General features: G+C 62.1%; 1 protein-coding gene across 2 annotated transcripts in view; it reads right to left on the bottom strand.

The window, feature by feature from the left end:
- Positions 1–27916, bottom strand: part of FAM19A5 (family with sequence similarity 19 member A5, C-C motif chemokine like) — a 166446-nt gene that overhangs the window by 20179 nt on the left and 118351 nt on the right. For both annotated transcript variants that reach the window (XM_027540477.1, XM_027540478.1), the window contains exon 3: positions 6261–6388. In XM_027540477.1, the coding sequence (XP_027396278.1) occupies positions 6261–6388 (128 nt within the window). The remainder of the gene's footprint in view (positions 1–6260; positions 6389–27916) is intronic.

Raw genomic sequence — 27916 nt, forward strand, 5'->3', positions numbered from 1 at the left:
GGCCCTCGGCTCCTGAAGCTGGGAGGACCGTCCCAGTTACGGACTCCAGGCTGGCGGCCCTGCCCCCGCCCGTGGACTCTGGGCTGGCGTGGAAATCCACTGGGTCCCCGCTCTGGAAGGTCTGGGCTGCTGTTTTCCAGCTCCGAGCACTTCAGCTGAGAAGCCAGATCCACTCTGATGTCTGCATCTTTGTAAGTGACCTATTTTTTCCCTCTGAGTTTTCAGGATGCTGTTTTCATCTCCACGGGCCTGAGATTTCACGCTGACGCGCCTTGGGACGGGGCTTTCTTCACTCATTTCCCGCCGGCGGTGAGTCCCTGCACACAGGAAACCCAGGCTTTGAGTCCTGGGAATTTCTTTAGAAAACACTTCTTTGATAATTCCTTCTTCATTTGTCTCTATTTTTGGATCTTATAGTCTCTAGACCCCCTGAATCGATCTTCTAATGTTTTTTTTTTCTTTCGTACTTCCTACTTCTTTTTTTTTTTTAAGTTCTCCTCCTGGCTTTATGAGACCTCTTCAATTTTATGTCCCACACATTTGCCAGAGTTTTAACAAATTCTGTTACACAGACACACACTCACACAGGTAGGTGCTGTCTGCAAAGACAGATACACACTTCACGTGGTGTGTGCAGGTATGTGACCCCCGCATCTCACAGCTCTTGAAATACGTCGTGCTTCCAGGAAGCTCCAGCCTCATACAGACAGCAGCCGCCGCGGGCGTGGCGGGGGCGAGCGCCCTCGGCCGTGAGCCTGGCGGGCTCACTGGGTGCCTTGCATCTGAGCCGTCTCCTCTCTGCGGCCTGGGCTCTGGTCTCCTCTGAGCCCCTCACCCCCACCCCCAGCTTCTGCGTGTCTGACCTCTCTCTCCTCCCACCGTTGAGGATCCTGCTGTTTGAACCCTGACAGGTGGGTGGGGGCATCACAGGGGGCCTTGGGCCCCAGCTCATAGCACCCAAGCTTCTGCACTGGGCTTGGCAGGCTGGTGGGTGGCATAGGGCACCCCCACAAAGTTCTTGTCCATCCGGAACATCAGAATACGACCTTCTTTGGAACTGGGTCCTTAAGATGGAGCGAGGTAAGGACTTCGGGATGAAATCACCCGTCACGGAAGGTGGGCCCCACATGTGATGCTGGTGTCTCTACGGGAGGAAAGAGGGGAGCTCAGATGCCCAGAGAGGAGCTGGCGCCTTCGTAGGGGATGTGGCCTCAGCCCAGGAGCCCCCAGGGCCACAGGAACACCTCAAGGTTGGCAGGACCCTTGACCTTGCACCTGTGGCCTCCATGCTGTGAGGGAAGCTCTCTGTGGCTGTGGGTCACCCAGCGTGGTCACTGGTCACAGTAGCCTGGGAAGCTGGGGCCCCGGGTTTGCTGGAGAGAGGCCCCACGCCCCGCCCACACCCCTGGCAGTGGGCAGGTCTCACATCTCAGGAAGTTCCTCCACACTTGGCGCTGGCCTCCCGGGGCCCAGAGGCGTGTGGCTGTGAGTCCTACGGGCGTGAGCCTCTGGGGGTTCAGGCTCCAGCGGGGCATACAGCCCCTGGGCCAGTGCCTCCACTCCATAGGCGGGGGGCCCTGCGTCCTGGCCCCTGAGGCAGGGGTCTGAGAGCAGGCCCGGCCAGTGGTTCCTCGGGAGTTAAGTCCCCCGGGGCCCCCGAGGTCATGGGCCTGCCCCACTTGGCTCTGCGGCTGCGCTGAGCTGGGGAGCCTTGCCCCCGCCCCGAGCTGGGGACCCGCACCCCCACCCGGTGGACTGTGTCCCCGCCCCGCGTCCCTGTCCACCCAGGCGTCTCCAGGGTGCGCAAGTGGGAAGCATGCCTTCTGCTCTCTATCATGGTGGGGGGAGCCTGGCGCGGGCAGCTGCAAAGTGCCCCCTGAATGCCCTTTGAGAGCCTGAGCCCCTGCGTGCGGGCTGCTCTGGCCAGAGAGCCTGGCTGCCCGGCCCAGTGACGGCCGGTTCACGACAAGATGGGGGATGCGGGGTGATGACCCATAGGCCACTGGGCACCTCTCCTAGTGTCCAGGGGAGCCCCCTGGGCACCTGTCCGTACCTCACCACCATGCACTCCGGGGTCGGGGACACCTGGGCTCAGGCAGAATTCGGACGTGCAGGGTGGCTCCTGGGAAAGTGCTCTTGGCGTCACGAGTTTCCACGAAATCCAAGGTCCTGAGCAGACTGTACAGAGCCCCCCGCCCCCGCCAAGAATTCCCCTCACCCTCTAGAGCATGGCGTCCATGCAGCACAGGATTAAAACACTGAGCTTAATTGCTATTTGAGAGACGAGTTCAACCAGCTGGCCTGTCCTGGTCTAGGAGGCGCTCATTACAGCAGCTACCAAGGCGCATCTTCAACACAGAGACACCGAACGTGGTGGACGGAGCGTGGGTCACATTGCCCTGGGTGCCACCAACACCCAGGCGCTGCCTCAGCCACTCACGTCTGCACAGAAGCCAGGAGTGGGGGCGGTGCTCACACCCACCGGCCCCAGCCTCTGCCCACCCCTTCCGCCTGCCCAGTCAGCTGCTGTCAGCGGCTGTTTGGTTGCCAAGGAGAGGATGCTGCTTGTGACCTTGGGGAGGGCCTGCGATGTTCACCTTGCCCCGTGTCGACCAACGTCACAGAGCAGAGACAGATCGCTAAGGGAGCCCCTGAAACAGGGATCATGGGGGCCCCAGAAGCCAGGTTCCCCCCACCCCGCATACCCCCAGGATGCCGGGTCCCCAAGTCGTCATGGCAACTGGCCCTAGTACCCGCATAGCCTCACCCAGGGGCCCGTGTGCATGTCACCAAGTAGCTCTCACCCTCAGGACGGGGATGCACCCGAACATTTTTATTCTATTTCTTCCTCCTTCTTTTAATGCTGATCGTGAGCCACTAAATTAATTTCACAGCCCACTAATGGGGTGATGACCTGCACTTTGCAAAGCAGTGATCCAGGAAATGCAGGCATCGGCATGCACCCAGGGCCTGGGTTCTGCTAATCAATTAATCAATTGATCACAAGCATCTACGTAAGACCTAAGTGGGGGATGGGGATGGTGAGACCCCCAAGGCTCATGCCTGCCCTTGGCTCGCTCATGGTTTGCTGGGGACACTGAGAAGGAAGCAGCCACGGCCATGTGGAGAAGGAGCTGGGGCGTGACCAGGTGGGGGCGGGGGGGGGGTGGCCACCTGTGGACAAAGCCTGGCTGCAGGATGCTGGGCTGAGGACCTGGCCACTGGGGTGGAATTAGCCATCTTGTGGCCAAGCAATCCCGAGGTCTCCTAGATTCCCGCCCCCCAGCCCCCGCCACGGAAAACCAATTTATGGTAAAATGTGAAACTCCACGGTGCTAATTTGCCAGCTGTAAGAGGCCTGCAATTCAATCCTAGACGAAGATTATGTGCTCCAATTATAAGATGCTTGGGTCAAGAGCTTGCAGCTTCCCTTATAGCTCAGTTGGTAAAGAATCCGCCTGTAATGTGGGAGACCTGGGTTCAATTCCTGGGATGGGAAGATCTGCTCGAGAAGGAATAGGCTACCCACTCTAGTATTCTTGGGCTTCCGCTGTGGCTCTGCTGGTAAAGAATCTACCCGCAATGCGGGAGATCTGGGCTCGATCCCTGCGTTGGGAACATCCCATGGAGGAAGGGAAAGGCTACCCACTCTAGTATTCTGTCCTGGAGAATTCCACGGACTGTATAGTCCATGGGGTTGCAAAGAGTCGGATGTGACTGAGCGACTTTCACTTTTCACTTTGGGTCAAGAGCTCAGGTAAGCATTTAAGCAAGCTTGGAAAACAGGTCTCTGCAGGCCGGGGTCACCTCTGCAGACATTGGGAAGACGACGGAGCCTGTCGGTCCCCTAGGGCCATTGCCCAGTCGCTCGGTGCCACCTGCCAGGGCGAGGACCCGGGGCCCACTTCCTGGGCGGGGCTGTGACGCTCAGGGCCAGCATGTGGGCGGGAGGTCAGTGTCGCCGCACACACCTGCCCCTCGGCCGTGCCTCTGAGTGGGGGGCCGCCCCAGGAAGTCGAGGGTCCCGGTGCGTGCGTGCCTCCCCCGACCTGCCCCATGCGTGCCGGGTCCGCCCACCTGGACCGCGGGCTTCACGGGCTCTAGCATCAGACACCCCCCAGGGAGGGGGGCTACAGGAGCCCCAGGAGGCACGCGGGGCTCCTGCCAAGCCAGGGCTGCGTCTGAATTCCGCAGACCCGGCAGATTCAAGCCTCAGCTCCACGGCCCGCCGACCCCTGGCCGTCGGCATCTCTGTCTCTCCCAGTTGCAGTTTTCACGGCTGTAAAACCGAGATGATGGTTCTGAGCCTGGAGGTCTGGGGGATGGAAAGGAATGCGCGTCTGCACCTTCTCAGCAGAGGCCTTGGAGTAAATCAAGGACTCGGGCTGTGCCCGCGAGGAGGGGCCAGCCTCAGAAACCCCGCATGGCAGGGCGCCTGGAGGGGCTGGGGGCTTGATGAGAGGGGCACCCCAATTCACCATGATGACACAGACAGGTGCTGCCTGCACCATGCAGCCTGGAGGGCAGGCCTGACCCAGCGGCAGTCCGCCGAGGCACCCAGGGCCTCTGGAGCCCTGCCCGAGCCTCCCCTCCTCTGGGGGTTCATTCAAAACCCCCAACACAGCATCACCTGCACCAGGGCTGGCCCAGGCCCCAGGGAGCCCACACAGGGACCCCCAGGCCTCATGGATCTGGGGATGGTGACCCCGGGGGTGCCAGTCTGCTTGTCGCCAAGGATCCATCCCAAAAAAGGGCACAGCACACAGATGGGGCCCTTGGAAAGGTTACCCGCCTCCTGGACTCTGGGGGAGGCGGCAGCCCCAGCTCAGAGCCCATTCCGCTGCCGGAGCGGCGAGGCAGGTTCAGGAAAGAGGCTGGGGAGCCTGGCACACCTCAAGGGTATGGAGACAGGCCCTGCCTCCATGCTAAACACAGAGAAACGAGGGCGGCTGATATCAGACAAGCGCACGGCTGCAGCTCCAACTGGAGACCCGGGGATGCTCGCTGCAGCCCAGCTCTGACACCCTTGAGGGGCCGCCCTGCTCAAGACCCCTGCCACCCAGGCCTGCGAGGGGGAGGCTGCTGGCAGGGCCCCCAGGCCCGAACCCCCACAATCACAAGAGGCTGCCGAGGCATCCATGGGGCAGCGGGGGCCTGCGTCAGCTTTACAGCGCCGACCTTGGAAGGTGCCCCACTCAAGCTCAGAGCTGACCTCTGGCCGAGCACGGGGCTCGGACCCACAGCTCCCTGCAGAGCAGCTCGGCCACACTGGCCTCTTGACGGTGCTGCTGAGAGCCCACCTGCGCCCTCACGTGGAGGCTGCGGGAGCGGGAGGAGCGGGTCTTCCTCTGGCCTAACTCCCAGGGCCGTGGCCCCCGCTTCTCTGCCTGGGGGTGCCAGCAGAGAGCTCCCAGGTGCTTCCACGAGCTCCCTCTCCCTGACCTAACGCTCCCCACCATCGAGGTGGGCGTCGTAGCCTGGAGCCCATGCCAGCCCTCATCTTCCTACGGAAACCTCAGGAGGATGGGCCTGGATGAGGCGTGATAATTGGCCTGTGGAGCCAGCAGTGAGCGTGCCAGGCCTGCGGAGCCCCAGAGCGGCCCCCAGGGGTCACGGCCAGGCGTCCCCAGCTCCCCTGGCCTTCACTGTCCCCCTGTGCTGGGGGAAGGCTCCTTTGGAAAAGGAATCTCAGAGAAAACATCCCTGGGACTGCTCTGCTGTTCTCGCCTCCCAGCCCACGGAGGTGAGCAGGGGACCCAGCGCTCCTCTTGGTGGATCCAGGAGGGACCCGGGGCCCCCCGGGGTTCTCAGAGCCTCTGCTCTAGATGCCTGCCTGGGGCGCCTGCATCAGACCACGCCCCACCCCCATTCTTTCCTCTTAAAGGCCCTCTGCCCAGAGGTGGGGTCTGAAGCCCCTCTGTGGGTTCGAACCTTTCCTGCAGCCTGGGGCTGGGAGGACATCGCCCAGAAATGAGAGCCCCCCACACAACGAGCTTGTGCGGGCTGAGCGGCCTGGAGGTGCTCTGTGTGGCCTGAGCGGCCTGGAGGTGCTCTGTGTGGCCCCTTGGGCCGATGGGCACTCAGTGACCCCGCGATGCTCTGAGCAGCCAGGGGACAGACCCATCCGGCCACAGAGCCGGCAGCCTCTTGCATCAGGAAGCCGGCGCCCGGCTTCTCGCCGTCGCCGGTGTGGGGTCAACCCCCAGCCCCGCCTGCTCAGGCCCCTGGACCCCAGGACAGCCGGGGGGCTGCGTACATACCGTGGTGGTCTTTATCCGCCCGCCGGGCTGTGTGCACGTCCAGCCTGACCGGTTGATCAGCAAGTCGCAGCCCTCCCCCTCCAGACACGGGAGCATGTCACACCACTGCTTTGTCCTGATGATCCGCGCTGTGGACAGAGGACAGAGGACAGAGGTCAGCGCCGGCCGGGGGTGGGGCGGATCCCATGCTGCCCAGCACCCAGCCCTGGCCTCAGGGACAGGAAGGCTGGGTGGGCAGCCCCTGGGGCCAGTCGGGGAGCCCCGCCGGGCGCCGCCCCTGCCCTGGGCTCCCAGCCACCTGCTTGCTGTCTGTGGGCAGCTCTGTCATTGTTTACTCAGTCAGCAGGGACGGAGGGCCTTGGGGACAGTGTCAAGGAGCAGCCAAGGCGCCTTCCTGGAAGGGACAACATCGTTCTCTCCTGTGTCTGGAACCCATGTGAGAGCAGGAAAGCCTGCCCAGTCAGAATCCCCTCACATGTCTTGGGAGCCACCCATCCGCAGGTCAGAATCCAGGTGCTGGGTCAAGCTGGAAGGAGGTGGGCGGGGGGCGGGCGGGGAAGTCTGGCAGATCTAACAGTGACCACAGCATTCCCAGAGCCTCATCCACAAAGGGGACCCCCCAGAGGCCATCCTGCAGTGGTGAACCCCCAGAATATGTCCCGGGGCAGTGAGCCCCCAGAGGCCGTCCCGGGGCGGGGAACCCTCAGAATATGTCCCGGGGCGGTGAGCCCCCAGAGGCCGTCCCAGGGCGGGGAACTCTCAGAATATGTCCCGGGGCGGTGAGCCCCCAGAGGACGAAACCCACCACTGCTCTGTGGCTGTAGTCGGGGGGCTGGGGACCCCTCACTGATGGAAACCCTGGAAGGAGGGGTTATGTGATGGAAAGAACACGGATCATATTAACGGACATGTCGTTAAAGGAACCTGGGAACCGCGGGTCGTTTCTGAATTAGGACCAAGTGACCCATGTCCTTCCAGAGGTGATCACTGTGGTGGCTGCAGACCCGGGTGGGGCGCAGCCCACGGGGCCCACGCTGTTCTTCCTACGCCTCGAAATTCTCAGCAACCTTTGCAGCCTCCTGGCGCTTCTCTTTTCACAGAGGACAGCAAGCACAGCACCAGCCACGCAGGCAGCGGCTGTCCCTGCAAAGCGACAGCCACACAGGCAGCGACTGTCCCTGCAAAGCGACAGGGGACCCGGGAGCCTCGCCCCGTGGGGGCCTGGGCCTCGGGGCCCCTGCAGGGGAGCAGGACTCGGTGAGTCTTAACAATGGGTGCCCTGGGAGGTGGTCTGGAAGACAGACAAGGACGGCATCCCAGGTGACCCCTTGGTGTCAATTCTGACAGATAAGCAGAAGCTGCCTGAACACAGGGGAGAGTGTCCTGGGACCGATTAGTGATGCCCGCTGTGGGCACAGCAGAGGGCCCTGTGGTGTGTGCTGCCCCACGGCCCCACCCCAGGCATCTCACTATCCATGGTCACCGGTCAGTCAGCCTGAGACCAGCTCCGTTCTAGGCCGAGCTATGGACAGAACCGTGACCCACCAAAGTCACAGGATGACCGCAGGGTGGCTGGGCTTGGAGACGGGATCTTTAGAGATCCTGTTTAACTGAGGTTAAACAAGGTCACAAGGGTGGGGCCTCCCCCCACGGAATCAGTGCCCTTAAGAGAAGTGACCTCAGCAAGACCAGCCTCCCCTGCGTGGACACAGTGAGGAGGGGGTGCCGCCAGGAGCCCGTCAGCAGCACCTGCACCACAGCCTCCCATCTCCGGAGCTGCAAGAAATGGAGTTTCTGCTGCTCAAGCCCCACGGCCTCCAGTTGTCGCTGCAGCCTGAGCCTGAGCAGACAGCCTGGGAGACCCCACGGCTCAGAAAAGCCGCTCATGCAGCTGAAGTCAGAGCGGAAAACCAGTCCGGCTGAGTGGCAGCTCCTGCGGAGGAAGAGACGGGCTCTGCTCCCCCGAAGGGTGAGGGGGATGCCCCAGACACGGCTCCAAGATGAACGACAAAGGCCGCCCACCACCTCGTGTCCCTCGGAGCCCCCAGGGCTGGCAGGCACAGGCGGCTACGCCCCCAGCACGCCCCGCTCGGGCCTCCTCTCCTCGTCTGCACTAGGCAGAGATGGCTGCGCCCCCAGCACGCCCCCCTCGGGCCTCCTCTCCTTGTCTGCACTTCATTCCGGTGGAAGTCCCCAGTGCACCACTTTGGCGGCAGTAAAAGATTCACAAAAACCTTGTCGTTGCAACAAGCACAAACCTTAAACCCATGGAGCAGCGAGACTGAAACACACACACACCCTGCCAATCCCTGGAAATCCTGTGTGCACAGCATAGAGAAGATCAAGACGAATTAAAGAAAGAAGGGAGGGTTTCTCTGGGATCAACCAGGACACGCGGGGTGAGAAGAGGCTCACGTGTGGTTAGAAAAGTCTGAATCTGTGCTCCCCTCTGTGTCCCGGGGCTACGCCCAGGGAGATGCTGTCAGGCCACTGTGCCTGGCTCAGAGACCTCCATCGGGGGGGCGGGGACCCAGCCCCTGGCGGCCCAGGGACCAGAGCAGGAACTTGGCCTTCTCAGGCAACAGGCCTGCTCTTAGCTGCAAGAGGGACATGCAGACCAGGAGGCAAGGAGGCTGGGGTGAGGCCCTGCTAGGAGAGGCCACAGCCATCCAGAAAGTGGTCATCCCAGACCAGGGGGCAACGTCAGAGTCCTCCTTCTGATGTCGATGCTGCCCTGGCTGGTTGCAGGACCAGATGACGGAGTGGGGATGGATGGATTCAATCTGCCCTGCTGTGCCAGCCAGGACCTTGAGCCCGGGGTGCCCCCCTCAACCCACCATAGGCGCTGTCCTCCCCGGGAAGCTCAGTGACTGTGGGGACAGAGGAGAAGCTGTAGGTGGAGTACCCGGCCCAGGGCTGGGCCAGTCCACACCCCAAACACACGTCCTTCACAGTTGAGTGAGGACAGAAGCCACTCTCGGCCGCTGACCATGGTGCCAGAGATGGTGGACAGATGCTGGGGGAGATGGAGCCAACCTCCCCACAGCCAAGGGTTGGGATGCCCGCTAGTCCCCTGGAGCCCGCCCCCAGGCTGCAGTGGGCACGGCTCCAGGCCCTTGGTCAAGGCCACGAGCCCCATTCATCTTCCCTGAAGCTTCACGTGAGGGCTGCTTACTCCAAGCGTCCATCCCCTCCGGGAGATGGGGGCATACAGCCCCAACGGTCATGGGGGAGCCCCAAAATGTGACAGGACATTTGAAGGTCAGGGAGAGGGAGGAAAGCTTGAGGGGTGAGGGATAAGGTAGGGGGAGGGACAGAGGTCCTGCCCATGCTGCAGGCACAGAGCCTGCACACACATGTTCACACACACACACGCACATGTGGAAACACGCATAAGGATGCAGAGGCCCTAGATGGAGCACACTTACACGTGGAAACACCCAAAGCACACGCACATGCCTATATGTGGGAAACGGCTCATGTGTGCACAGCTACATACACTAACATGCACACACGTGTACATGAACGCGGGGCTTCCCAGGCGGCGCTGGTGGTAAAGAACCCGCCTGCCAAGGCAGGAGATGCAAGAGACACAGGTTCAATCCCTGTGTGGGGAAGGTCCCCTGGGGAGGGCACAGCAACCCACTCCAGTCTTCTTGTCTGGAGAGTCCCACGGACAGAGGAGCCTGGCGGGCTACAGTCCATAGCACTGCAGAGTCGGACACGACTGAAGCAACCCAGCCTGCACTCGCACTCACGGATGCTTGAGCACACTCATCACCACACACGTGGGACCGCTGTGAGGGCTGCCTGGCAGGGAGCAGGCACGCGGATGTGTCTGCAGAACAGACAGACACACCGACTCCCTGACCACTGCCCTGCTCCCACCCAGAGAGGTGGCCTGGTGTGTGGGCACCGGCCCTGCTGAGGGTGCTGGATGGCCAGTAGCAACCACACAAGGCCTTCTGTTGGCCTTGGGAGCTCGGCTCAGCCAGCCCCAGCCCACTTCCTGTGGGGGCAGTCGGCGGCGCAGGGCTGGGCCACCGTGTTCCAGGGACAAAGGGGCCTTTCATGCCCACACGTCACCACCTCATCTCTGGTCCTGACGTCATGGCAGCTCTCAGCTGGGGAGGGTGTTCCCTGGGGTGGAGGGGGTCCAGTGAGCAGAGTGACGTGGACGACAGCTGGGGACCGCAGTCCAGCCTGTTCCGGTGTCACGACCGGGGGCCCTCGGCCTCTGCAGGCCCAGGGCGTGGGTCTCCTGTGGCCGCATATCCAGTGCCTGTCCGAGGCACAGGGGAGGGCGGGTCCATCCACGCTGGGCCTTGGGGCCCAAGATGGACCAGCTCTGCCAACCGGAGCCTATGACGGGCGCTGCACCCAGGGACCCAGCCTGGTCACACTCCTCTCCTTCTGCCTCACACACACACATTTGCACATATGCACACATTTGCATATGCACACGTTTGCACACAACACATGCTACTGCGTGTATACTTGCACTCACACACATCTGCATGCACATACACACATTCGCACACGTTTGCATACAACACATAAATGCTTGCACGTGAGCACACACATCTGTGAACACATGTGCAACCCAGCACATGCAGTCTGCACACACTTGCAATACACGTCTACACACGCTTGCACAGCACACATCTGCATGCACACAGTTGCACATCCACATGCACTTGTGCACGCACTTGCACACGTTTGCACACACCACACACATTTGCACGTGAGTACACATCTACACACACACACACACACGCCTTCACAGGCAACACTTGCACATGCAGTCTGCACATGCTTGTACATACATGTCTCACGTTTTCGCAGTAGTCTGCACATGCACGCACGTCTGCACACGCTTGCACACACACACATTTGCACACACAAGCACTTCTGCACATGTACTCATGTCCACAGGGTGGTGTGAGAATGCAGGCTGCAGAGCCACTCTTCCCTCCTGCAGCCATGCGGGGGCAGGCAGAGGCTGGTTCCTCCTCTCCGAGCGCCCCTCTGTGAGAACACCAGGGTAATTCCAGGCCCAGAGCCGCAATCCCGGCCACCGTCTCCCCAGAAGGAAGCCACCCCTGCAGCCCAGGTGCTCGTGAAGGACAAGACACGCCTCGTGGGGCACAGAGGACCAGTGTCTGGGGCAGGGAGGGGCCTGGAGCCTGGTGGGGAGCAGGGCAGGGCCCGGGTGTCCCAGGGGCTGAGGAGCAGGGGTCCGCTGGGTGCAGGTCGTGAACACATCAGGGACTGGCTCAGGCAGGTCCCGGGCAATCAGCTGAAGGGCCAATTGCCAAAACTGTGGGGCAAACCGTGCCTGGCATCAAAGACAGACCCCAGGAGCCGCAGGGTGACGGGGGCCGCAGAGGGGCCTGGGACACCTCCTAGAGAAGACAGAGTGCCGCAGATTCAAGGGACAGGGCAGCACAGGCCCATGCAGAACCCAAGCGGGGACCCTCAGAACAGGTGCCACAGGGACACAGCGCACCTGCCTCGGGGCCTGCTGGGGGCGCCAGCTCCTTCCTCCTTAAGAGACAGACGCACCCTCCCACCCCTGGAGCCCCACTCTGAATATCAGCCACCTGGGGTCAGAGAAATTTGGGGCCAAATTCACTCGGATCCACGGCCAGCCAGTGAGAGATGGGGCACTGCCTGAGCGCATTACACCCTAAAAAGCTCGTGGGGCTTCACACGTGCCGCTTCTCAGGAACCTGCAGAAGACCCAGAGTTGGGCTCAACCAGCAGAGACCAGCAGCGTCTCTCCTGGGAAGGCCCGGGAGACTGAGCCTTCGTCTTATCTGCAGACAGTTCCTGAGTGCTTGCCCTCACTGGGCCCCTCACGGGGCCCAGTGTCCACCCTCCAGGGCCACCACTCTGGAATTTTCCATCTCAGCAAAAAAGGCAGCCTGCAGGAGGCAGGAAAAAGGCAGGAGGGGCTGGGACTGAGGCAGAAGCTGCAGGGCCTAAGCCTGGACTCACTCTGCTCAAAGAGAACCCTGCACTTTCGCCAGCGCGCTCCTCGACTGGGCCAAGCACAACTTTGATTGCTCTAATCCTCCAGACCAGGGTCCTGAGGATGTGTGGAGGGTCTGATTGGACCTCAGACCAAGCAGCTCACCAGCCATGAGAGCCTCCTACAGAGGCTGTGTGCAACTGTTGACCTCGTGGGTGTGTTTGTGTATATGCGTGTGTGCGTATGTGGTGTGCACAGACGTGCCCCTGTGTGACACCTGAAGCTCTCTCGCAGGGATGAGCTGCGTGGATGTGGGGCCCCTGCCCCTCCCCACCAGGACTTGTGCGATTCTGGGACCCCTTTCTGCTCCCAGCACACGCAAGCTCCGAGGACGGGGAAGGTCAGAAACGCACCCCTTCCAGACGCCTCTGCCGGTCCCCCCCCACTTCCGCAAAACCGAGGACATGGACACGCAGGATGACCTTGAAGACACCCGGGGCTGGTGGCTGGCATGCGTGCTTGGACAGCAACTGTGGCGACGAGCGTGCTGCCCTCCGGAGTCTGGACAGATGGACGGGGACGCGTGGCACTAATTGGCCCAGGATCACAGAGACTGCGCTGCTCCGCTCAACGCCCGCGCCCTTTGCTGCTCGTAAATTGCATGGCTCCCTTTGGAATAAACTGTTTCTTCATTTCCATTAACACGTGAATCTGCTTACTTTACTCAACAGCTCGGAAAAATGAATCACCCAGAACAAAACCAGTGGGATTCCAGAAATCTCCGGCCATCTCTCAGATGCAGTCATAAAGGGACTGTGCCCGTCCAAGGTGGGGAGGCTGCATCTGGCAGCGACGTCCCTGGCCCCAGAGTCCCCCCGGCCTCGCTGGTGACGGAGGGCTCAGGCCACACGCACACACGGGGGAAGCGGCGGCTGGCATTTAACACGAGCAGAGAGACACTAACTACACACACACACACACACACACACATACACACACACACACACCCACGGGGGTCGGGCACAACTGAGACGTGCATACGTTTCCAGAAGAGTCCACCACACGAGGGGCTGGCACAGGCCCTGAGGATGGAATCGAGATGCTTCTGCTGCAGGAATGTCTGGAGGGTCCCCAGAAGGCCCCATCTTTCTGCTCCTCAGGGCAGCACGTGAGGGCCCCTCCTGGGAGTGGTCACCAGCTGGGGCAGGAAAGCCCAGCGGGGCTGGAGGTCAGAAGGCGCCTGGGGTTGGGGAGCGCTGTTCAAGGGTGTTCCCTGCCAGGCCACTCTAAGGCCAGCCCTCCTGGGTAGGAGGACTTCGAGGAGGGGGCTGGGGGCCCGCCCAGGGAGGCCCTGCCCAGCCTGGGGAGACGAGCCTACCCAGCTGGGCTTCCTGGGGGGCTCTGGTCTCCCTGCATCCCCCCGGAGACGGGTGGCCCTGGGCTCAGGAAAACTCCAGCAACCGTAACACCTGCTGGGACCTGCACGCTTCTGGGAGAGATCCACTGTGTCATCACACACTAGGAAGCAGCTTCTGTGTTCCAGAAACTCCTGTTTGAAACGCCAAAGCCCAGGCACACCCGGTGAGCCCACCTGGCAGGGGGCTCCTGGGGGCTCCGGACGGAGCTACGGGGCTCGCGGGCTCCGCTGACAGTGGGCCGGCTTGCCGCTCCTCCCAGGGACACACAGGCTTCCTTGTGGGTAGATGGACGGCTGGCTGTCACTCATGAGGAGGCGATGTGACTGATCCTCTCATCACTCACGGGGGCGCAGAAGGAGAGGTCCAGAACTGTGCCAGGGTCACAGAACTGCTGGAGGGGCGAGGCGGGGACTGGAGTCTGCTCGGCCTGACTGCAGCCCCGACTCTGACTCCACGTGGCCGAGGCCAGGACCCGGCTCCCCCAGCCGGCCGGCAGGAGGAACGTGACCCGCCCAGAGGGTTCAGGGCCTCTGTTTCCTCCCTGTCCATGGGATGAAGGCGCCCACGGGGTGGGGGTCTGGGGGCTGCTGCACGGATGGAGCTGACGTGAGAGCCAATGGGAATGAGCTGGCCAAGGTACCCGCCCCGCCCCACCACAGTCCATGCTAATGAGCTGGCCAAGGTACCCCCCCCGCCCCGCCCCCCCACAGTCCATGCTCTTAGGATTATCACGGTAGGACAGCAAAGACAGTGGCCAGCTGAGTGCTGTGGGCGGGCAGCGGCTCTGCGGCTGGCAGGAGGGTGGGGGCACAGGGCCCTGGCCGTCTGTGCCAGCGCCCCGTGCCCTCAGGGGCAGCCCAGCCACAGCGAGGACCCCCAGCCCCCACCGGGCACCCCCGTCCCCAGGCATGATTAAGGGCCCCCACGCAGCTGCCTGCCCCAGCCTTCCCCTGCCCCCGGCTCTGCCGGCCCACGGTCCTGCATGTGGAGGCACTGACCAAGACCAGCTCAGGCCCCCGCCATCCACCATGTCATTCCCGAGAGAGCAGCTCAGCTCTCTCGTGGACAATGTCCACCTTGTTTGGAATTCTTTTCTCAGGACGCACTCCTGAGAAGGGGACGACGGGATCGAGGGTCTGAGCGTCTCCATGGTGCTGGATGCGTGCGGCCAGGCTGCCCGGAGGGTGGATGAGACCCTGACCGTGCCGCAGATGACCCTCTAGGACGTCCCGAGTATGGCTGGTCAGGCTGCAGGCCTCTCCGTGTCCTCGGTCCCCTGTCCCTGGGGGAGCCGGCACCAAGTCACGTCTGGCAGGTGGGTCTGTGGCCATCGCAGCAGGGGGTCGGGGGCAGCTTTACGATGGCCTTGGGCCTGAGTCATTGTCCCCATAGAGGCGTACCCTCTCAGCGCCCGCCTGACCGCAGAGCTGTGGGCAGAAATGGGGGCTCCTGCTCCTCGCTGGGTCAGCCCGGGCCTGGGCTCCGGGGCTCTGCAGGCGGGGCGGGGGTCACGGGCGATCCGGGAGGCCTGTGTGTGAGCACCCTCCCCGCAGCACCCGGGGCTGCAGGGCTGGGGTGGTGGCTTGTCCCCCGCTCTCTGTCCCCAGAAGCATCAGGAGGGCAGGGGACGGACGGGGTCCCATCGCACTGGACACACAAGGAAACCAGCGGCATCTCACCCGCGGGCATCCCACCCTGGGGGCCTCCCACCCCGGGGGCATCCCACCCCGGGGGCCTCCCACCTGTGGGCCTCCCACCCCGGGGGCATCCCACCCGCGGGCATCTCACCCCGGGGGCATCCCACCCGCGGGCATCCCACCCCGGGGGCCTCCCACCCCGGGGCCTCCAGGCGGCTCTCCACAGACCCGGGTGCCGGCGCGGGGCTGCTCCAGCCTGGGGCCGGCTGGGCCTGGGTCAGCGGCCCGAGGACAGGAGCCGCTTCCCAGGCTGACCACCAGGGTCTGAGGCTGCCTGCCGCTCCCACGAGGGTTTCCAGCGTCCACGCAGACGCACGTCCACACTCGTATTCAGGAGCTTCTGAGTGCTCCAGGGCTCCGCTAGGTCTCTGACAATCAGAGCACGCAGCAGGCGGCTGCCGGGTCTGCAATCGCGGGCGGGCTGAGCTCACAGCCACCGCAGTTTAGAGGGCTGACTTCACCCCCTCCGCCGCCCCCAGCGTCAGGCTGCGCTGACTCCTCTTGTGAGGAATGGGTATGTGAGATTGCCGCCAACGGTCCCAAAATAGGCTCTGGGCCTTTGCCACGTTGATTACGGCTGACAGCCGGGAAGGGGGGACCGTGAAAGCATCGCCACCACCTGGCTCCAGCGTGTTCTGTGGGCCCAGACGTCCCCGCTGGGCGCGCGGCGGGCATCCTGATGCAGGCGGGGGAGGGCTGGGTCTGGGGGGCCGGGCCATGCAAGGGGGTGGGAGAAGGGGCACAGAACCCAAAGGGACCCGAGACCCTGCAGTCCTGGCCCGGGGACCCCTGGGGGGACCCGAGGGACGGAGCTCTGGGCAGAGAACCTTCCCCCCGCCGGGCCAGCCCCGCAGACTCCTGCTCCAGCCCCCAGCTCTGGGGCCCACCTGGTGGCCGCTGGACCTTGGCCCGAGGATGGAGGGACATGGGGTGAACTGTCTGTGGACCCTGCAGGGGAAGTGTTTTGAGTTCTGTTGGAAACGTCGTGAGGAGACGGGACGAACGGAGAGCGCCCTGGCGGGGACGTGGAAAGAGCTGACGCAGCCACACGTGGCCACTGACCGCACGTCTTTACTGGACAGCACGGGTCTGCGTGGTGGTTTAAAGGCCCCTGTGCTGCGGGGCACAGAGGGGTCCCTGAGGGCTCCAGGGGATGGAGGCGGCCGTCCTGAGTCCACAGGAAAAGGTCTCCGGGACAAACAGCCCTCCCTGTCCCAGCCTTCCGGAACCTTCTCTGACCCTGCCCGACTTCTGCGAGCCAGCTGGGGCCTCTCTGCGGTCCAGGGTGGTCTCTGTGCCCGTCCTGTCCAGGGGGGCCAGGACTCAGGGACTTCTCAGGAGCAGCCTACCTCCTCCTTGAAAGGCTGCCCCCGGGTCTGGCTCCAGGCTCCCTGACCTGCTCTGGTCCCCTCGGTCACGTGGGACAGACAGATGTCAGTGAGCCAGCCCAGAGCATGAACCGTCTGTGATTCTTCTTCCTTTGCGGCAAAGGCTGGCGGCAGCTTCCTGGAGCCTTCTCAGGTGTCCCGAGTACTGCCGGGCCAGACTGGAGGGCCCTGTCCTCCCCCGGTACCGAGACTAGCCATCAGAGATGCAAGAGGGGTGGGAGTGGGCACAGCTCAGCTGCTGGGACCCCTGAGCTCCGGTGGCCTGTCAGCCTCTACCCGCCCAGGCCAAGGGGGCCATGGTCGCTGGCTCAGGCTGTGCTCAGCCCACCTGCAAGGCACACCCAGCTCGAGCACTCGGGCCTGCACTCAGAACAGACAGACAGGCAGGGAGACCCACTGTCCCCGGATACGCCTGGGGTCCAGAGGCCCCAAGGCCACGCTCCGCCCTACGGTGGGGTCTGCGACAGAGGCCGAGGTTGTGGGCCGCACCAGGCTGGCACATGCCACACCCGAGACCTGGGGATTCGAGAAGAGGCGAGTCCTCCTCCCAGTCACTCAGGCGGAATCTTTCAATCACCCGGCAAAGAAAAATCTGCAAAACCCAGATTATGTTTTAAAATTAGACAAAAATTTTCTTTCGACAACTTCTAGACAGTGTAATTTAGCGAGCACATTCTCGATAATTATTTTTTCTTTAAATAGTTACAGTAGAATGGATTAATTTTCAAGACGAGTCTCTGATTAGCATGACTCATTAGCTGCCTGGGCGCTGTCCTCACTGGAGTGCAAGGTCAGAGAAGTCCCCTGGAAGACTGGACACCGGCCCCTGCCCGTGGCAAACTCTCCAGATTTGGGTAATCAAATTAGATTGAGAGAGAAAAACCACAGTTGTCGCGAGCTACCTGCTTCATTATCTCATTAGGATCAAGAAACGTATGTGGAGGGGGAAGAAAAAAAATCTTTCTTGGGCAAATTCCCATGAACCGACAGAAGCGCCTTGGGAGAGCAGACAGGAGAGGCAGCCAGGTTTCCAGCTTAACTCGTGACCAGGAGAGCGTCCGCCCCGGCTCCGGGAGGCCGTGGGGCTCCTGGAGGGCAGCAGGCGGAAGGGTCAGTCCCTGGCTGCGTGGGGACATCACACCTCCGTGTGCGCAGAGCTGGACACGCCCTCATTTAGGGCGGCCACCTGGGGCAGCCGGGCACCCACAGGGCTGGGGGCTGTGCTGGGGGCCCGTCTCCAGAAAGTGATGAGGCTGCGGTCCAGGGGAGAGGTCCGGCCTCTGCAGGAGAGATGCTGGACGTGGCGGCAGACGCCAAGGCTGAGAATGCCAGCTGCTTTCAGGGAATCCAGGCCCCCACTAGGACTCAGACCTGTCACCTTTCGTGGACGATAAGGCCCATGAAATATCTAGAAAACCACTCTGCCCATTCAGCTCTCCTTTCATCCATCCACCCTCCACCCATCTACCTATCCATCTATCCATCCACTTATCAACCCACCCACCCTCCCATCCACCCATCCATTCATTTATTGACCCATCCACTCTCCCATCCGTCCATCTAATCTTTAGTGTGTGCAGCACCATGAAACTCTTGAACTTGCTTTCCTTTGCCCAGTGGTGAGAGGCCTGGTCATGCCTACTGAGAAAGGCCAAATAACCCGGTGCTCAGGGACCCCCTGTCCTCCTGCCCCCCAGAGCAAGCTTCAGAGGGAAGCGGGGGAGGAAGTGACGTCACTAGCTGAATCAACCCCACCCCGCCTGCCTCTGGCTCCTGCGCAGCAGACATGTGGCCAGCACACAGCGTCCCAGACTTCCTGCCTCCCCTCCTCTCCTGAGGTCCACTTGGCAATGACATAAGGAGCCGGGGACGGTCCGTGGGCACCGAAGACTCTGCCCGGGCTCTCTGCCCCCTGATGTGAAGACTGACTCATTGGAAGAGACCCTGATACTGGGAAAGACAGAGGATGAGATGGTTGGATGGCATCATCAACTCCATGGACGTAAGTCTGAGAAAACTCCAGGAGATGGTGAAGGACAGGGAGCCCTGGCGTTCTGCCGTCCATCGGGTCGCAAAGAGTCGGACACGACCGAGCGACTGAACAACTGTAAACAGGGAACCAGCGAGTTTCCACCCATGAACTGGAGGTTCCAGCGGCTCTTGAAGGGTTTCCTCCAGATGGTGCTCCCCGTCCTCCAGCAGCTCAGGCCTCTCCTTCCTAATGGGCTCAGAGCCCCTCTCCCTGTCCCCACAGGAAGGGAGGCTGTGAGGCCTGGGGAAAGCAGGGCTGGGGAGACTGAGGCCCGGAGGCGGCTTGCAGCCCTGCAGTCCCTGCCTCCATCCGCATGCGGCCCGCCCCTGGGGCCTCTGTCTTCACGTGGCCTCTCCTCCTCCCATGAGGACCCAGGCACTGGAGCAGAGACCCCCTTGATGACCCCGTCTTAACCGGTCACCTCTGATTACATGGCCACCCAAGGCCACAGTCACAGGCCTATGGATTAGAACTTCAGTGCATCTCTGTGTTGAATCCAACCCACTACAGACACCCTTCCTGGGGCACAGAGCAAGGCAGCCAGGGCAGGCCATGTCCCACATTCAAGTTCCACATCCCACACTTAAGAGTGACCAGCACAAGGCCCCCTGGCCCCAGGAAATGGACTGAGCCACGTGCAGGCTGCTGGAATCCAGGGTCACGTGAACTCAGCACGGAGCCCCTGAACTGGAGGGTGTGGGTGTTGGATCACTGGGGAGACGCTGTGTTCAGACACCACACCAGGATCGATCGAGTTGGCAAAAAGGATAGACTGCTTCCAACTAAACCAAATAGCTCCACACGACCGTTTCATCTCGGAATCTGGGAAAGGCGTCTCTACCCGAAGCACCTCACCTGTGTTAAGATCTACAAACTTCGATTTAAGGAACGGGAAGGAAGCCTCTCCTGACGTCTGTTTATCCACTCTATGGTCTGAGCCCCTCACGGTCGGAGAAGCTCCGAAACGGGGCAGGCTCAGCCTGGACGTCTGGATGCGGTTCCCTTGGTTACCACCTTGATCTGCGTCCCCAGGCCTCCCCATAACTTTGAGCTCAGTTTCGGTCCACGCACAGGGCCCTGCCTGGCATTCCTAATCTTGCTGAAATCCCCCAAGCCGGGAGGCTGCGCCGTGGTAACGGTGAGGCCCTGCCAGCCACCCGCGGTGAGGGGGGCGAAGAAAAGGCCCAGGGAGTGAAATGCCCACAGGAGATGCTGGAATCAAAGGCTCTGGGTTCACGGGGCTGGAGCCTCCTAGAAGCCCCGGGGGGCTCACTGAAATGAGCCCGGTGCGCCGCCCTGGGAGGTGGGGCTGGCGCGGGCCGGGGGTCTGGGGGTCCCCACGCATCGCGCTCCTGGGGCTGCGGCAGGGTGAGGCCCGTGGTCTCACGGCAGTTTGGGAAAGCCTCCGGCCCGCGGCCGCTGTGTCCCCCTCCGGCCCGGGGCCCCTGTTCCGGGCTCTCCTGCACTGTCCAGGGCCGCCCCGCCTCACTCAGCACAGGGCCGTTCTGGCTGCCTCGGGGAGCCCACGGCTGAAAGGGGTGAAGCGCCCAGGGCCACAGAAGGCGGCGTTGGCAGCGGGGGGCTGGAAGCGAAGTCCTGTCCCTGCCTTTCTTCCTTGATCTGAGCCAAGAATCCAAGAGTCCAGCAACCAGTGACGGCCACCTGGGCAGCAGTATGAATGGCTCCCGGCCCGGCCACGGAGCTGCCAACTGGGCGTTATTTGTAGTCTGCCTCTGCCGGGGTCAGGGTCCGGGGAACGGAGCGGGTGGGACCGAAGCCTCGGAAACGGACTCCCATTCCCCGCCTGGGGCCGGACCACCGCTCCTTCTGGGGCAAACACCGTCAGATCCTGCTGCAGAGGCGAGGCTGGCGCGAGGCCGGCCCAGGCCAGCGGGCTCTGTCCTGCCTTCCTGCAGCCCCCGTGGCTCCTGGGGACAGAGCCACCCTCCCTGCTGACAAGGGGGCACCGAGGTCCCAGGCAGTCAGCCCCAGGCCCCGCGGGGGCAGCAGAGAGCTGGGGCCGGACCCAGCGGTTCAGAGCCGACCTCTCCCACTCGGGGGGCACCCTCTGCCCCTTCCAGCCCTCCAACCTGGGATGTCCGACTGCATGAGCCTACACCTGACTTTTGTCCTATTTCTTCTTTTCTTTGTTATTTCTGTGTCGTGACACTCGTCTCCAGCATCTTTTCCGTGAGTCAGGCTTTCATCCCGTGGGCCATGCTGGAGACCCCCTCTGACTGTGGGACCAAGACCCCCGGGCCACGTGCCATGGCTGCCCGCCTGCAGCCTGTCCCCCACCCCCACCGTGCGTGGGTGCTCCCCGCTGCACCTCTCAGGCCTGACCTTCCCCCAAGGGAGGCCTCTCCTGCCCCCTCCACTGACCACAGGCCCCAGGGCCTTCCTCGGGACCCCTGACCCTGCAAGAGGCCAGTGACACACAAATCCGAGTGTGGATTTGGGGAGTCTGCGCCCCATGAGGGGCTCCATGAGAGTGGGGCTGGCCTGCTCTGGCCCCTGCCGCAGGCCCTGCACAGCTCCTGGTTCAGAGAAGGTTCTGGAAAGAACCCGTAGAGGGTGGGGGAGGAGGAGCTGCTCTGGGAGCACTGCTGTTTCCAGAACATTCCACATCCTTCCATCACCAAGCGTGGCTGGGCCTGGCCGCTGCGGCTCCGGGAGTGGAGGCTCCAGGGCTGAACTGCATCTCATTTCCAAGCTTCCAGGAACGTGCCCGGCTTCTGCTGGGCTCCTCCATCGCTGCCCCGACCAGTAGCCGCCCTTGGTGTTCAGAGGCTGTGGCCACAGGGTGGGCACAAGGTCAGCCTTCTATGCCTGGGGTCCCCGTTGCCAGGAGAGTCAGCAGGAGGCACCGGAAGTTTCCGGGTTCAGATAAGACTCCAGGCAAGGCAACCTCCTCTCCTCGGCAGGTGGACAATGCCTTTCCTGCCCCCAGGGTACCAGGCACCAGTCGGTCCATCAGAGGACACCACAGACAGGGCACCTGCACACCCCGAGCTGGTGCCGGGCAGCTGGTGCTGGTGGGTGCAGGGCGAGCTGGCGCTGGGCCTTGGACCAGGGCCCCCAGGATGGCATCTCAGGGCCCGAGAGGATGGCCCAGCCCCATGGCCCCAGCAGCGCCAGAGCAAAGGGGCCAGGTTCTCCCCCAAGGGGGCTCCATCGCCCCCACATTCTTCTTGGGCTTCCCAAGGCTCAGAGTTCATCCACGCCCCCACCCAATCTGAGGGCATCACTCTGAGATGCATGGCTGCAAGGTCAACTTGCTTGGGATGAAGGTCCCCAAACCCATTTCCTCCTTTCCCTGCATATATAGCAAGAACGCACTTCCCAGGCTCCTGCACGAAGGCAGTGGCCCGGCCAGAGGACCTTAGGAAGCCGAGAGGCTCTTTCCAGGCTCGGCCCAGAACCTGCCTGCCCTCCCAGGCCACACGTGGCTCCTGTAAGACGGGGGCCCCAAGGTGTGGGGGACCCTGGGCCAGCGGGGCAGCACCACCATGACCCTGTGGTTGTTGTCTGGCCGCTCAGTCGTGCCCGGCTCTTTGTGACCACGTGAACTGCAGCACCCAGGCTTCCACGTCCTGGAATTTGCTCAAACTCATATCCATTGAGTCGGTGATGCCATCCGGCCATCTCATCCTCTGTCACCCCCTTCTCCTGCCTTCAGTCTTCCACAGCATCAGGGTCTTTTCCAGTGAGTCAGCTCTTTGTATCAGGTGGCCAAAGTATTGAAACTTCAGCTTCAGAGTCGTCCTTCCAATGAATACTCAGGGTTGATGGAATAAAACAAACTTGTATTACAGGCTTGATCATCAGCAAACTTTTCTTAAGCCAGAAAGTGTCCCTGGAGGCTCAGTGGTAAAGAATCTGCCTGCAATGCAGGAGACCAGGGTTTGAACTCTGGGTTGAGAGATCCCTTGGAGTAGGAAACGGCAACCCACTCCAGTACTCTTGCCTGGAAAATCCCATGGACAGTGGAGCCTGGTGGGCTACAGTCCACGGGGTCCCAATAGTCGGACGTGACTGAGTGTCTGAGCCCAGATGCACAGGACGTCTCACAGCTGTGGCCCTGATGCCCCTGGAGGCTGAGTGTGGAGGGGACCCTGTGAAACTCCGCCAAGCCGGGCGGGCCCTGAGAGGACATCTCAGCTGATCCCAGCTCCCCATGGGCTCAAGGCCACTGCCAGCAGGCACGAGGAGGGGGTGTGGAGGCCTCCCTCCCACAGCCCTTCTCTAGACAGGGTCTCTATGGGGGAGCCGGCTGGCCAGGGGCCCCCACCCTGTCCCTGATCTAGGAGTCAGGGTGGGCCGCGGGCAGAGACGCCCAGGAGGCCAAGATGCAGGGTCCGGCTCTGGTGTCGACACGGGTACCTCAGGTCCTGGCTCTGCCCCCCGAGGCTGTGCCCCAGACTTGTCAGAAGCCTGCACCCCACGAAAGCCCCATGACGGGGTGGTTTCCAGTGTTAGGCGGTTGGTCAGGCGCCCACCTGGGCTTCCACAGAAGCTGGGCAGGTCTGAGACAGTCCAGGGCCCCAGGGTCAGAGCACTGAGGCCCCTGCTCCACTTGTGACCCTGGATCCCCACCCCCCCGCCCCCCGCCAGCTCTGCTGGGCCATGTCTCAGGCAGGCGGTGATTGAGGCCTGGGACGCGGCGCCTAACGGCCTTGACCTGGATCAGCCCTGGTGCTCATGCTGACAGCACAGTGTGCAAGCCACACCCTCCAGTCCTTCAGTGAGGCCACAGCAGCCTTTGTGAGAGCCGGAAGGATGCACAGGAAGGTCACTCCCATAAAGGCGGGAAGGAGCCCTGCAGTCGGGGAGCACGTGGGCCTGAAAACCGCCCGCCTGCACCTTGGGCTCGGGGAGGGAGGTGGGCGGGAGGGGCAGCAGACGCAGATGCAAACGCGCCGAGAGGCACAGCTGCACTTACCCCGGCACCCACAGCAGCTGGGTCGGCGTCCCAGGCGGTGGGAGCAGAGGGAGCCACGGCCACAAGTCTGTAGTGAGAGGCTGGGCGCTGGGTCCCCACAATGTCCCGGTGCATCGCGACAGGAGGCCAGCCCGCCGGGGAGGGGCCAGTCTTCCCACCCCCCGCCCGCTACCCACGAAGCAGCTACCACAACATCCAGCCCCACATCCAGCCCCTAAATCACCCGTGGGCTGGCCAGATGGGTCTGGGGAGGTGGGCACATCCACGGAGAATGGCAAACAGTGGCCACCAGAGCCTGAAACGGCGCTGGCCCTCCATCACCCCATCTTTCTGAGTCCTTTCCCCCACTGCCTCACACACGAGTGCAGACCTTCGGAGGCTCAGGGGCTTTGGCGAGGAGGAGATGGCCCACTTCCAGGATGTGTAAAGCTGTCCTGGTGGGGCAGGGACAGGGCATCATCCATCCTGCACCTAATGCCTAGTACCTGAGAGCTGTCCCAGTCTCCAACTTAGGGAACAGGCTGCTGCAGATACAGGGGACCCTGGGCTGCCCCCCTGTGCAGTGACCTGGCACTCCCGGTTCAGAAAGAGGCAGATGTCCAGGGGTGGCCACAGGCTGGGGGCAGGGCAGAGAGGAGCCGGTGGGAATCCCGCCCGGGAGACCATACAGGGCAGAGACCATGGTCAGCCCATCTCGAAGGACCCCTGAAAGTCACATGGATGGACGTGGCTCATGTGAGAGGAGAGTGGGTTTTGGTGACGCGGAAGCAAGGTCACAACAGCAGTGCCCTCAGCAATTTTCCACAGCATTGTAAGAGCAGAAGGCAGGAAGGACAGAGGACACGTGGCACCAAGTTCTGCAAGGGCCCTGGTCTCTACGGCCATCACAAACACCCCTGCACCTGGGAGCTGAGCTTCTCAACACCAAGAGAAACCAACAGGAAAGAGCCAGGCAGAGACGGGGCTGAGGCTGATCAGAGATCATACAAACGTTTCCCCAGCAAATCTGGAGTCTCCAAGGGCCCACCGAGCGTCAGCACGACTGGCTGTAACCCAAGGATGCCTCTGAATGCAGAAATTCCATGGAAAGTTTCAGAAGGCTCTGGGGGGAGGGGAGGACGATGCCCCGGGCGTGAGCAGGCACTGACGAAGGAGGCGCAGCCACGGAAGGTGCGAGAGGCCCTGTGGACGCGACCGAAGCCTTGGGGGCCCCGCAGGGAAGCGAACATGAGCTGCGACTATACCCAGCCAAGATAGCACCCAGCACAAACCACATTTGCAGGAAACACGAACCTGAATTTCAGCCGTGTCTTCCACACGTGGGTTTTTGTTCCCTGATACACATGAGGAAAACAGGCATTTTCAAAAGAGCTAACTGTGGAGTTTTTTGGGGAGGGGTATGAAAGAAACATCTCCATCTTCTTCTGCCCAAATGATCTACCACAAATAATTAAAACTCGGTGCTAGTTTTAAAGATGACTGCTCAAGGGGATGGTCAGATCGCAGGCCAGTGCGGGCAACACAGGTCCACAGACCAACCCTCCCAGGGTCCATCAGTCACGGCCTGAGAACAGAGTGCTGAAACGCAAGCGAAGAACAGGAGTGTTTGCAGTCAAGGTCTGGGGAGGGAAGTTCACGGGCGCAAGTTTCCAGGTGAGCCCAGACCGATGAACACAGCGTGACAGTCACCACCCCTCACTCATGATATTTCTGGTCCTTGAAGCGAGCCCACGTGACAGAGAACAGAGCAGACTCAGGAGGCCTAGGAGTTTCTTCAAAGACACACGGATACTCAGTGCAAGAATCACAACTGAGCCCAAGGGACCACGTTCACACTCTGGGCTCACGCCCTGGTCACTGGAGATCGTCTGAGTCTTGGAAACAGGCAGCTTCTTTCTTTCTTCCTGCGAGCCTGGCCAGGGCTGCAGGAGCCAAGGGTGAGTCGCAGGTGCGGCTGGCTCTAGGACACAGCGATTCTCGGGGAGGGGCCCCCGTCATAAGTCCTATGACTTATGTCCAGGGTACTTGTGGGTCTCACGGGGCTTGGAGGCCTGAGTGATTCCCTGACAAACACGCCTGCTCGTGTGGGGTGTGCTGCAGGGTCATCCCATGGACAGCAGGTCCTCCTGGACGCCACTTTGCCCCGACAGCAGAGTCAGCAGAGACCCCGGAGTCCTCGTGCCCCCGGTTCGGGTGGACTGGACATTCTGAGACCCCTGCAGGTGTGGAGCTCCCGCCCGCTGTGGTCCCAAGCCCGGCAACCCCCGCCCCGTCCAGCTGCAGATTTCTGTGTTTCTCAGCAGAGCACCTCAGGTCCGGGAGAAGAGAAAGGCGACCTTGCCAGAGGGGCCCTGGGTGCTCTGGTCTCCAGTTTGGGACAAGACGGTGGTCTTGCAGCGGTGGTGGCGGGGAGGAGCTCGAGGTCAGGGCCCACCTCCCTGCTGAGTCTCCTCCCACTCGGCTCATTCCTCGGGGAGCTCAGCTGGGGAGGGCTTGGTCGTGGTCACCGCCACCAAGGCTGTGGCTCCCCCAGCTTCTGCATCACAGGCATATCAACCTCGGGGTGTAAGCAGTGTGACCGAATAGCGGGCTCTGGTCGTCCCAGGCTCACCGCATCCCTGGAACACGGAAGCTGTCCAGCGTTTCCTACTGGACACCTGCAGGCGATGTTCCCCGGGCCCCTAATTCACAGGTAATGTGTGATGACAGTCTGACTCCCTGGGGTTTAGGGTTTTCATCGGCACAGATAAGTCAGGACCGGCTGTCCCAGCCTCTGGAAATGGTGATTTCCTGTTGTATTTATGACCCAGGACAGTCACCAGAGGCCCGTAAAGCCCGCTGCGGAGAAGCTGCTGTTAATCACCGTCTGCATCACGAAAAACCTCCCTCACTCAACACGGGAGGTGCCTCCTTGCCGTCAGGACCGTGACAAAATGCCCTGACCCCACAGTCTCTACTCCTGATGAGCTGGCAAGTCTGCATGGTCGTCACCCAGTGGCTCCGAAGCAGCTCTGTCCTGCCGGGAGCTTTGACCACGGCGCCGCTCTGCCCTGGCCGTCCCCAGCAGACTGCCCTCCCTTCTCGCCCCTCAAGTTTCCTCTGCAGGGCTAGACGGGAACAGGGGGCTGCCTTCAGCCAGCACTCTTCTGGATCCGAGCTGACAGTGGCCACGGGTTTGGCCACATAAGGTGAACAGAGCTCACTCAGGTCCATTTGTCACAGGCACACTAGACGGGTCTCCCAGCAGCTTCTAAGTGGCCTGTCCATGGAACCCTCCTCCACGGAACCCTCCTCCACGGAACCCTCCTCCAGCAAGACCCTCCCTTAAAGATAGCTTCAGACGTCTCCGCGTGCCGAATCATGACGCCCCGTGCAAGGCAACACTGCTCTTCGTAACGGACTGTAACCAATACTGCATTTATTTATCAAAAAAAGCCACAATCAAAGAAGACCACCCCGAGAAGTACACAGCGATTAGCAACCAATTATGGGATTGGGGGTGGCATGCGCTGGCCCGAGGGCACATTCAGAGCCCGGAGCCGCCCCTTCCAAGAGGAATGAATGAACCGTCCAATGCCAGAGGTGGGGTGTCCAGCCCCTAAAGGCCATCCTTTATCTTCCTGTGATTCCCACAGGCTTGGACCGCTGACCAGGGCAGTCTGCCAGATGGAGCAGGGGCCAGAGGTCAGGATTTTCCATTCCCAACAAACTGAATGGAGAGGCCAGCTAGGCAGGAGGCAGCTTGCCTGGGTGGGGGTGGGCGTCTGCAAGATCTGGCTGAAAACCTGAGCTCCGTGAGGTCCTGCTATTTGGTCACCAATGGGCAGGGACCCCCTTGTGCAAAGTCCAGGAGAAACAGGCTGGGAGGGGGCTGAGGGGGGGGACAGGACCGGGGGAGGGTGTTGGGGGGGAGGGGACAGGATGAGGGGGAGGGGGCTGAGGGGGAACAGGACCAGGGAGGGGGCTGGGGAAGGGGACAGGACCTGGAGGGGGCTGAGGGGGGGACAGGACCAGGGAGGGGGCTGGGGAAGGGACAGGACCTGGGAGGGGGCTGAGGGGGGACAGGACCAGGGAGGGGGCTGGGGAAGGGACAGGACCTGGGAGGGGGCTGAGGGGGGGACAGGACCAGGGAGGGGGCTGGGGAAGGGACAGGACCTGGGAAGGGGCTGAGAGGGGGACAGGACCGGGGGAGGGGTTGGGGGGGG

The sequence above is a fragment of the Bos indicus x Bos taurus genome, chromosome 5 (genome assembly GCF_003369695.1).
Source record: "Bos indicus x Bos taurus breed Angus x Brahman F1 hybrid chromosome 5, Bos_hybrid_MaternalHap_v2.0, whole genome shotgun sequence".
Taxonomy (NCBI): domain Eukaryota; kingdom Metazoa; phylum Chordata; class Mammalia; order Artiodactyla; family Bovidae; genus Bos; species Bos indicus x Bos taurus.